Below are 12,189 nucleotides of genomic sequence, written 5' to 3'. Positions count from 1 at the left end.
CACCAACTGACACTCTGACCAGATGCCATCACCAGCTGACACTCTCACCAGATGTCACTCACCACCTGACACTCTCACCAGATGCCACTCACCACCTGACACTCTCACCAGATGTCACTCACCAACTGACACTCTCACCAGATGCCACTCACCAGCTGACACTCTCACCAGATGCCACTCACCACCTGACACTCTCACCAGATGCCACTCACCAGCTGACACTCTCACCAGCTGCCATCACCAGCTGACACTCTCACCAGCTGCCACTCACCACCTGACACTCTCACCAGATGCCACTCACCACCTGACACTCTCACCAGATGCCATCACCAGCTGACACTCTCACCAGCTGCCACTCACCACCTGACACTCTCACCAGATACCACTCACCAACTGACACTCTCACCAGATGTCACTCACCAGCTGACACTCTCACCAGATGTCACTCACCACCTGACACTCTCACCAGATGTCACTCACCACCTGACACTCTCACCAGATGCCACTCACCACCTGACACTCTCACCAGATGTCACTCACCAACTGACACTCTCACCAGATGCCACTCACCAGCTGACACTCTCACCAGATGCCATCACCAGCTGACACTCTCACCAGATGTCACTCACCACCTGACACTCTCACCAGATGCCACTCACCACCTGACACTCTCACCAGATGCCACTCACCACCTGACACTCTCACCAGATGTCACTCACCAGCTGACACTCTCACCAGATGCCACTCACCACCTGACACTCTCACCAGATGTCACTCACCAACTGACACTCTCACCAGATGCCACTCACCACGTGACACTCTCACCAGATGCCACTCACCACGTGACACTCTCACCAGATGCCATCACCAGCTGACACTCTCACCAGATGTCACTCACCACGTGACACTCTCACCAGATGCCACTCACCACCTGACACTCCCACAAGATACCACTCACCACGTGACACTCTCACCAGATGCCACTCACCAGCTGACACTCTCACCAGATGTCATTCACCACGTGACACTCTCACCAGATGCCACTCACCACGTGACACTCTCACCAGATGCCACTCACCACGTGACACTCTCACCAGATACCACTCACCACGTGACACTCTCACCAGATGCCACTCACCAGCTGACACTCTCATCAGATGCCATCACCAGCTGACACTCTCACCAGATGCCACTCACCACGTGACACTCTCACCAGATGCCACTCACCACCTGACACTCTCACCAGATGCCACTCACCAGCTGACACTCTCACCAGATGCCACTCACCACCTGACACTCTCACCAGATGTCACTCACCTCCTGACACTCTCACCAGATGCCACTCACCAACTGACACTCTCACCAGATGCCATCACCAGCTGACACTCTCACCAGATGCCACTCACCACGTGACACTCTCACCAGATGGCACTTACCACGTGACACTCTCACCAGATGCCACTCACCAACTGACACTCTCACCAGATGCCACTCACCAGCTGACACTCTCACCAGATGCCACTCACCACGTGACACTCTCACCAGATGCCACTCACCAGCTGACACTCTCACCAGATGTCACTCACCACCTGACACTCTCACCAGATGTCACTCACCAGCTGACACTCTCACCAGATGCCACTCACCAGCTGACACTCTCACCAGATGCCACTCACCAGCTGACACTCTCACCAGATGCCACTCACCACCTGACACTCTCACCAGATGTCACTCACCAACTGACACTCTCACCAGATGCCATCACCAGCTGACACTCTCACCAGATGGCACTTACCAGGTGACACTCACCAGTTACCCCTCACCTGACACACACTGGCAGTTACCAACCAGACACTCACTTGACATCTAACCCTCAGCAGACACCACTCGCTCATTCATCCCTCATGTGCTCGTTTATCTCTCATACAGTCACTCATTCGTTCACGTATTCATCGAACTCATTCTCATTATTGTAATTAAATAACTCATTCCACTCATTCGTTCACTCACTCAATCGTCTCATTCTTTTCATTCGCCCATTCATCTCTCATTTACGCATTAATTAATGCATTCTTTCCTCATTTGCTCATACATCTCTCATTCACTGACTCGTTCCTCCCTCGTTCAGTTAATCAATTCCTCTCATTCACTCATTGAAGCCTCTCATTCTTCTGTACGCGCAATAGAAATGGGCACCCATAATTATTTATTTTCGTGGCAAAAGTGTGGCAATGTGTTTCTTTCAATATTATTATTTTATATTTGTTTTGTAAGGCAATGTTAGTGAGGATGTACTGAGTTGGTATGGTTAAATGAGATTAATTGTTGCAATGCAAAAAAACAGAAGTGATTTTTGGAAGAGAAAGGTACACACACCCACGTTGTGCCCACACTGACCGTGGATAATTATTGCCCCAGGTTTTACCGTAATTAGCGAAATTTCGAGCATAGCCGCAGTCCAGGGGAAGTAATGAGCTGAATGTTTGTTTTTCGCAAAAAACGACTCGCTAAATGATTAGCATGCATGCCTCTTGGAAGGAACAAAGGGGTTTTTTTGCTGAAAGCTAAAGGGGAAAAACCCCAAGTGTTGTCACATTTCGTCTGCTTTTGTGATGAACAGTTGTTCAACTTTTTAGCAGACAATAATTTTTATAACACGAATAGAAATCACAATCCTTCTGACAGCTGTGCTAATGGAGGGCATTTTCCTACCATACCTATTAAAACGGTGCCCACAGATGTCAAAATATGTTTCTAAAATAACATTAAAGCGAAATGAAACTTCTCATAAACAACACCTAGGAGTACAGCATCACACTCGTCTTTGCGCATAAAAAGGTTGAGTTATAAAAATGGTGGAAACATCCTGTTATCTGTTGCTATTTTGGATTGCACAAAGTAATGAAATGCGATTTCGTTTTTTTTAAAGTAGTGTTGCAGCGGTGATCGACCACAGCTGTTGTTGTCAACAAAGGAGTGTTTTGCAATCCCATCAGGATATTTGCAACAGTTTGTAAATATATGTATACTACCAATCGATTTACAACATTCTGAAAAATAAGGCCCTCTTTTATTGAAGGCAATCTGTTACCACATTGCAGAACTCCCCTTTTGTCCCACACCCTATATATTCAAACAAACCGAGTCTGTATCTTGGGTTTCGTTGAACCTTAGCTCTTTTTCTTTTCTTCACGCTTTTAAATTTTATTTTAGTTGTGAATTTTCAAACAAGAGTGACACATTAAAGACAGACAAAAAAACATGGCCATGTTTTTTAACTGCAAATTTACCCGGAGTCTCATTTTGTTTGCCCTTAGTGCCTTTGTTATTTCCACTGCTGCTTACAAACCAATCGTTAATGTGCATGGCTTGCTTGGAAAGCCAAGTGATTTCAGAGTTTTGAAAAGGAACATTGTGAAGGTATGTACGGTAACGAAATTCGGTTTTACTGTATGCGGCCTCACAGACAACTAGCTTAAGTACTGTAATAGTTAAATATAAATTTCAATAACACAGAAACGTTAATATCTCTTAGACACCTTCTTGGTTCTTTCGGTAAAGTCACGTAGAAGGGAAATAATAAAATAATAAAAATAAAACATAATAAAATACAATTCTCACGACGTTTCGGCCACAACGCAAGCAGCCGTCCTCAGGTGAAGAACAGGTCTGTCGGAAAGACAGCGTCTGTCTTTCCGACAGACCTGTTCTTCACCTGAGGACAGCGTCTGATTATCAAAACCATTTACATTTATATTATCCAAGAACAGAATCCAGTTGATCAGAGTAACAGCAATCGAGAGTGAAGGTGTGTGTAAGGGGTGCTTCTCTGTATGATTTCAGGTTTATGCTGCATCATGGTGGAAAAACATTCTCCAAATTTAGCATGAACCCTTACGCCACGCAAGAGTTCATACTCAACGTCACACATCAAATTCACATATTTGCCTTTGAGTTATCACTTTAACTCCACTATGACTTATACTTGTGTAATTCCAGGCACACCCAAACACAAAGGTGATCTCCATCGATCTCTATAACGGACTCAGTAGCCTGCAGCGCATGTGGACGCAAGTGCACGGTCTTGTGCGCAAGCTGAAGCCCATCATGAAGAGATTCCCGAATGGCATCCATCTCATCTGTTACTCGGAAGGTACCGTGTATGTCCAAGGGAGTCCACACATTCACCTACTTTACCCTCCAAATTACTTGATATAATTGAAAAATATGATATATTAAAATGTTAAAACTTTTGCTGGATCGGTGGTGGCGCACGTCTGTAATCCAGTACTTTGGAAGCGAGGGTCGATGGATCGCACAAATCTAAAAAAAAAAACTCAATTCCCGTGGGTATCGAGGTGCCATACTCTTGACTTGCCAGGAGAAGGCAGAACAGCAAAAATGTGGTCTCCACCTGTTGAAGTGTAAAATGTTTTATTTTATTGTCTAACACTGACTCAACATTGTTTTAGATCCTATCCATCCAGTGCGATATGCAAAGTACAACATATTCCTGCCCCTTCTCAACAGTCAGATATACAATCCATATGTCTGTTATGGGAGAGAGTGTTTACCCGTCATGCGTTTTGGGTTTTCTCCAGGTGCTTCGGTTTCCTTCCACGTGTTAACGCTCATTAATTGGCCGACAACATCGTGATATACCCAGGACCACAGAACTTGGGAAATTGTTGTTCCCGGCTCACCACCTGGCAGCCTTCCTGCTCGCCTGTGGTTCCGCGCGCTTCTGAGTAGTTCTCTCTCTTTTCGAGATGTGGGCAAATTCTGTGCGCATTTACGAGTTACAAAATTATTACAATATGTACAGAACAGTATATTTTTCCTGGGACTACATTGCTGGCCGTAGAGGGTATTACCGCAACATACATTGTTGTACTATGCATCAGTGCTCTCGCTTCTTTGTGCCCTACCGCCTTCAGCAATCTTCACTGATCAGTGTGGGGAAGTATGTTCAAAAAATGTCCATGATCCGCCCGATGTGGAGGGCGAAATGACACGTTGAACATTAATTAATGGATTGAACAGCGAATGACGGCTGGTTAGTCGAGAAATCTAGGTTCTGAGAATAATGATGAAATTCCTCAGAATTTGAAAGATTGAAAAAATGAATAAATACAGGGTGCTTCATAAAAATGTTAACACTTACATGGGACTATCGTTTTTAATGAAAAAATAACGGGTAATAATACACTGTAACATGATAACAAATGTATGTTTATAGTTTCAAAATTTCAAAGAGTCTCCATTTGTTCACCATCATTGTCAACGCGTGCCTGGAATCTTCTGCAGGTGGTCTCCAGAGCCCGGAGGCATATTTCTCGTGATGTTGTTGCAAATTCTCAAAAGTGTTAACTTTTTTTTTAAGCACCCTCTATTGCAAAGAACAGAGCAAATGTGTCAACTTTTTAACAAAATATTGTAGCGATAAAAAGGGCGCACATTTTGGGATGAGCGGTGACACACGAGGGCTCGATGAACCTTGCGTGTTTACTGGTGAGAGTGAGCACAAGAGATGGAACAGGAGGCTGAGAAGTGATGGTAGGGGCAGCATGCAGTCGTGGAGTGGTTTTTATTGACAAGAACGATGTGTGCCAGGTTACAAGAAATATGGGATGGAAAAATATGGGGATTCAAGACTGTCAACCCCTTCGATTGGAGATAACACGTCATGATAATGGCCTGTATATGTGATTTTAGTAGATGTTCGTTAATCATATTTATAAAGCATGCTTTGATACACTACCAATTTACAAAACAACAATCTTTTTTTTAATGGAACCATGCATTGTTTGAAAGGCAAGTAAACGCACTGTAAATTGAATCCAAATTAAATTGTATATGGTACGATAAGACTTGAATTGCATTGTATTTAGATTTTTAATTCGACTTTGCAGTTAAAATGAAATTATTATCTTCGAATCTCCTTGTGTCTGCATTTAACAAGTCTGCCAATTGTATGACAGGGGCCTTCCCAGCTGTCGCCAGTGTAAATGAGACTAATCCCAAGGGGTTTAATAGCTTCAATAATGGTGTGACTTTTAATTAAAGCCTTTAAATAGCCTCTCCACTGGCTGTCTTGTGCTAAAGCAGCACATGTACGAACTTGAGACCGGAAATGGAAAGGTCCTGCCATTCAATTGCCTGCTCTGGGCACTGCTGGCAGAATGACCTCCACAGGCAAGAGCTCCAGAGAACCCTTCTCGAGCAGTGGTTCTTAACCTCCACTGCAGCCTGTGTCATGTTAATACATACAAAGGTTTGATGAAACAAAGTAGTTGTACCTACGTGCCCGTGCTAAATTAGTGTTTTCGATTATTTACCTTCTAAAAAAATCTGGCCATGTCTCAAGTTGCATGTATTTGGTATAGCCCTGTGAGCCATGCGGCTCTTGAGTAGGGTGCAACCGCAACAAACAAAATATGAACAGAGAACATCTTAAAGCGACGACGCACAACAGAAACATCCTGAATAAACTAGCAGATCTTCCAGAAAAAAAAGAAACACCGTATTACAACGCTGTGTGCAAAAATCACACCCCCAGAAAGGGCATCTCGCATCCCCAAGGGTTTGCGTGCACCCCAGGTTAAGAACCACTGCTCTAGAGGGTGTTTGGTCTACTGCTCCACACTGGCTCAACACGTTGGGAGATCTGGGATCACCCACACGCGACCGGCAGATCGACTCACCGCGGTGAACCCATATACTCGTACAGTGCTGGATGGACAAAGGTGGTGGGCAGGTTTGGGTGGGATTAAGAAATTCGCCCCTGCTGGGAGAACGAACCGGTGGCCGCTGGATTGCAGGTCTTCGTGTTCCAGCCCATGAACACCACTCCAACAGCATCATAGAGACTGCAACCAATGCACGTTTTGTCATCGTCTCTTCCACCAGGTGGCCTGCTCTGCCGTGCAGCATTGTATTTATTGCCGAGTCACAATGTGGACGCCTTCATTTCGTTAGCTTCACCACAGATGGGCGAATACGGAAGTACGGTGCCATTTCAAAGTTCACAATCATATATATATTTTTTACTTCTGATTGAAATGTGTTTGTGTGACAGTTCCAATTTAAACGCCAGTCTAACTTACTTTTTGATGCAATGTTTTGTGTAGATTCAACTGTTGTCAGAAGTATAGTGGCTATACAAAAGTCACATGTCTACACACTCTGCTACACCACACCCGGCCAAAGTCTGTCGATATGCAACTACTGGAATGGTATGTGCCTGCATGAATGTAGGTTTGCGCAGTAAAAGTAGGTTGGCCTTAAGGTTAAGAATATATCAAGTATGGTAATTTATTACAGGAGTGGAGCAGTGGTTAGTGCACTGTGATTTGAACCTGGCCACCGAACATCACTGGCAAGTGATGTCAAAACCAGTCCAAGCTTCTGCTCTTTTGAACTCTAACTGGCCAGTGTGGTAAATTATGGTCAAATAGCTATGCAGACCCACACGGTATCGGGATGCTATTATCCAGCAGTGGATTGACAAAAGGGATCCACGTACTAATGGGCCGTCCATAAATGACGTCACGCACCTAGGGGGGGGGGTCAGACATTTGTGATGATGTGTGACGGGGGGGGGGCGGTGAGAAATGTGACGTCACATCAAAATGCGCAACTTAAAATAAATATAGACAACACGTTCTACTTAATTAAATAGACTTTTTAATACATGTTTTTTTCCTACAACATCAGAGTGCAGCGCCAGATTAAATACGCACTACAATGACAATAGTTTGAAGCGATTTGAAGCATGTTTTATTTTGGGGGGGGGGGGGCAGAGCTTTGTGACGTCATATTTGAGGGGGGGGTCTGACTTCTTGTGACGCCGTGTGACGAAGGGGGGGGGTGGTCCAAAATGGTCCAAAATTGCGTGACGTCATTTATGGACGGCTCCTAAATTTGTGCAGCAGTGTGACGCAGTGGTAACACTTGTGCCTCACAACAAGAAAGGTCTGGGGTCGATTTCCGACTGGGGCTCCCTTGTGTGTGGAGTTAGTATGTTCTCCTTCGGTTTTGCGTTGGGTTTCTCTGTGTTGACCGGTTTACTCCGTTTGCAAAAAAAAACATACTTTCAAACGTTACTGCTATTGGCCAAACTTCCCAATACCAAAAAAAATACCTGAAATTTCCACATTTCAGGATTATACATCGCAAAATTCCACCATGCTTCTTGTCAGAAACCTGCTAAAAAGGTGTTGATACTCAGGCGTCCCTGATTATATAAGTGTAATTCAAAACACATTTTTGCAGAGTGAGCTGGTAGAAACGTTGGGTTGCTCGGTCAATGGCCAGGGTCAACGGCGGCGTGGTGTATTCCGCAAATATGGCCGACTGTGAGGGCGGGCACATGCCAGCGTGAGTAGGTTAAATGTTGCGTTTTATAAGGGCACCACAAGATGACCAGCTCCTCCCCACCTAGCCCCACCCCTCCCACCCCCACCCAGCCCCACCCTCCCCACCCAGCCCCTCCCCACCCTCCCCACCCTCCCCTCCCCACCCAGCCCTCCCCACCCAGCCCCTCCCTCCCCACCCAGCCCCTCTCTGCACGACGGACACAATAATCCCCTGTGGGCTGGTGTAACCAGGAGGTTCCTACCAGTAATATTACAGTACAGTCATATCATGTTGTTTCTATTTTTAATAGTAGGTTGTAAAAATGAATTATCATTGTAAAAGTTTAAAATGTTTTACTAAATTGTCTAACACTAATTCAACATTGTTTCAGATCCTATGCATCAAGAGCTATATGCAAAGTACAACACATTCCTGCCTCTTCTCAACAGTCAGATATACAACCCAAATGCCAATGGTATGCATGCTCTTAAAAATATTATAACGCCGGAAAAAATTATGAAACAGTGCCTCAGGCCAAATATTATATTACTCGCCTTTTGCCCATCCAAGGACCGGGTGTATTTCAGTAAATCTGAAACTTGCAAGCGAAAAGCAGACCGCGACGTGATACTCATTGCATCAATGCGTGTGCAATTTGTAATGCCCCGGTGACACAGACCTATTGCATTTAAAGGTTCTAATCCCTTGTTCATCACGACGTCCTTTTTACTTCGATGTCTCAACAGCGTGACGGAGATCGCGTGACGTGAGGGTTCTGCCTTTGTGGTGAGGGTTGTAAGTTGACGCCGAGGAGGGGGGAGGAGGCGCCTCGCCCCCCCCCCATGTGGAGTGACGTCAGCCGCTAATTATTATTAATTGAGGGGGGGTGTCCATTTGGAAGACGTCACCTTATAATGATTATTAATGAGCTGGGTTGTTCGATGTGGAGTGACGTCACCTGCTCATGATTATTAATGAGGGGGGTGCGGCATGTGGAGTGACGTGACGCGCGTTACACACAAATATATTTTCTTGGCTCATTATAGTAGTAATACGTCAATCAGCCAAATTAAACACAGTACTAATTTTCCACTGACATTTATTTCTCAAAACTCTGAATCTTTTCAGTTTGGAAAAGGAATTTTCTACGCATCAACAACCTGGTGCTCATTGGAGGTTCCGCTGATGAAGAGGTGACACCTTGGCAGTCTAGGTGAGGACAGTATTGTCAAATATTGGTAACAAAGCTTAAAGCTTATTTTTTGCACAAATAAGGATATTTGTCCACTGCAATGCTCACGGACGACTCGAAGACTTCTCTTTCAACATAATCAGTAAATGATTAACGTGTATCACCGTTATCATTGTGATGCATACCACCAAATATGCAACTTCACATAACATCACTTTCATCGAACCTTCTGATAAACACTGTTGGCTACGTATAGTGCGAAAAAAAGTTCAAGATACATACTTGATCACTTTCACACTAACTCTCCCCTTTGTACAGCTGGCCACACGGTCGCTTGAATATCACACTCTCCTTCCCACAAGTTCTGCATAGTTTATGTATGAATATGGAAGCCATAAATCATTTTGTAGATTTATATTGTAGTTTAGTGTAGAATTAATTGCCAATTTTACTTGTTTTATATTTTACATTCACAGCTTATTTGAGACCTATGACAAGAATATGAACATCTTGACAATGACGAATCAGGAGGTATGCCATTTTTATACTTGACAATACATTACATCTTTACATAAAGCAAAGTAAGAACAATATCATAAATTACTACATAAATAAACCAACACACTGAATTTGGTTTTGAATTTCATTAGGCTAATTTACAGCTTTGGGAATGCCAAAATGTCGGTATGACTGTCATGCAACAAACTCTAATTGGCAGAGCGAGTGAAACGTGTGTGGTGGACCAGTTCACTTAATGGCATTTCAGAAGTAGCTTTGTGGCATCCATTCCCTTTGCTCGGTCTGTTAAGCAACAGGGTAGCACTGCTGAATCGATGCCTCAACATATGAAATGACGTTGATATGCAGCTGTGGGTCTGAATGGTAACCTCCAAACAATGTGTGAGCTGCTAGTAGATTCTAACAGAATATATTCGCTCCCTTGCCCTTAACTCTAAAGTTTCATTGTTACTGTCATTACATTTGTGCTGTGCGTACCCTACAGGTCTACACGAAGGATACCTTTGGCTTACGCTCACTGAGTGAAACTGGCAAGCTCTCAAAGTGCATTGTTTCAGGCATAACACACTTAAACTTCCTCAAAAGCTATTATGTATTTCAAAAGTGTATTATAAGGTGGCTCAAATAGGCATGCTTAACTACTCTTGGTGCTTGAGCCACTTGATCAAACCTCTTTATTGCTACCACCTAGGCCAGCAAATGCTTCCAATTATTCTATTCAAGTATTTTATCTCTAGATCACAAATGATAGCAAGGCTACCCTGGTAGCTTTTTATGAGAAAACTATCATCAAAGAGAGTGCAGTGCGGAGTATGTTTAATCGAAAATATAAATTTGGGAGGGAAAAAATGATATGCAACATCGACGGAATGTAGACAAAACTAAAGGACAACATGCCTCATAAAATTGATCTCCTTCAAAGTAGTCTCCTCTTGATCGAACACAGTGATTCCAGCAGTCATGCCATTTGTCGAGGCATCTCCGGTCCTTTTATTTCATGAAGACTTTCAGGTGCCGAGTTGCATTTTGGATTACGGTTGGCAAATCCTGAAATGTCTTTCCTTTTGGGTGCGTTTCAATCTAGGGGACAGAAAAGTAAGTCATTTAGTTCCAAATCTGGTGAATATGGTGGGCAAGGAACCAGCGAAATGTTTTCCTTCGCCAGAAATCCTTGTATGGACAGTGCTGAATGTGACGGTGCGTTAACGTGATGCAAGATCCGCACACCTAACTCCCATTTGTCATGCCGTTTCCGCCGATCTGCATCCCATGGGCGTTTCAGAACGGCCAAATGAAACAAACGATTCACTGTCTGACCTTGTGGAACGAACACACCTTCACCGTCAAACAATACAATCGATATCGTCTTCACATTCGAGCGCACCTCTCTTGCTCTCTTTGGTCGAGGTGACGACGATTGTCCACCAATAAACAATACCAAGTCTCATCACCTGGTTCCTCACCCACCAAATTCACAAGATTTGGCACCAAATGACTAGTTTTGTCTAAGTAAAAGTAGTCCCAGTACTTTTTGATCAACCCTCGCACCCGAGGCTTCCAGCTCACAGGGGATGCTCCCATCATTTGCCACCACAGGTGGGACCGACCGATACCTTTGACTCACTCGGTACCAATTTCAGATTTCTCCTGTACGCTTTTACCGAATGCAACACAAAATATAACACAGTATTTACATGTTGATTTTTCCAAATATAGATTATTATTACATGACTGTATTGTAGTCATTAATTTGATTGTTTTTTTCTATTTCTTTTATTCCAATGATGAGTGCTTTGCTTTTACATCAAACGATGTCATACAACAAGTGTATGACTTTTTGTGAAATAATTTTTGAAAATGCTACACTTGTGGAACAAGGATGAGAAGATTACAGCTCATTTTGCCAGATTTTTTTGTTTTGCTTGCAAGAATAATAATAAAGTTGATTCTATTAAGCACACATTGCTGTTTTTTCAAAAGTGTGTTTCTTAACATGTACAGTAATGTTGTTTCAGAAATCATGGTACAGTAATTTAAAGTAGAACAAAAAACATAATCACGTCCAATTGTCTGTTGAACAGTTTGCTATTTACGCCATTATATTGGGGTATATGAGGTGT

General features: G+C 43.6%; 1 protein-coding gene across 1 annotated transcript; it reads left to right on the top strand.

Moving 5' to 3' along the window:
- Positions 1-3,151: 3,151 nt before the first annotated feature.
- LOC144724354 (lysosomal thioesterase PPT2-like) lies at positions 3,152-12,029 on the top strand. The gene is made up of 8 exons (XM_078603417.1): positions 3,152-3,420; positions 4,000-4,153; positions 6,910-7,005; positions 7,131-7,235; positions 8,750-8,833; positions 9,487-9,571; positions 10,027-10,081; positions 10,554-12,029. The coding sequence occupies exons 1-8, from the start codon at positions 3,262-3,264 to the stop codon at positions 10,695-10,697; spliced, it is 882 nt and encodes a 293-aa protein (XP_078459543.1). The 5' UTR covers positions 3,152-3,261; the 3' UTR covers positions 10,698-12,029.
- Positions 12,030-12,189: the final 160 nt, after the last annotated feature.

This window comes from Lampetra planeri, chromosome 20, assembly GCF_965212315.1.
Source record: "Lampetra planeri chromosome 20, kcLamPlan1.2.h2, whole genome shotgun sequence".
NCBI classification, from domain to species: Eukaryota; Metazoa; Chordata; class Hyperoartia; order Petromyzontiformes; family Petromyzontidae; genus Lampetra; species Lampetra planeri.
Note: the sequence above shows the minus strand (reverse complement) of the source record. Positions and strands in the feature narration are given on the sequence as shown.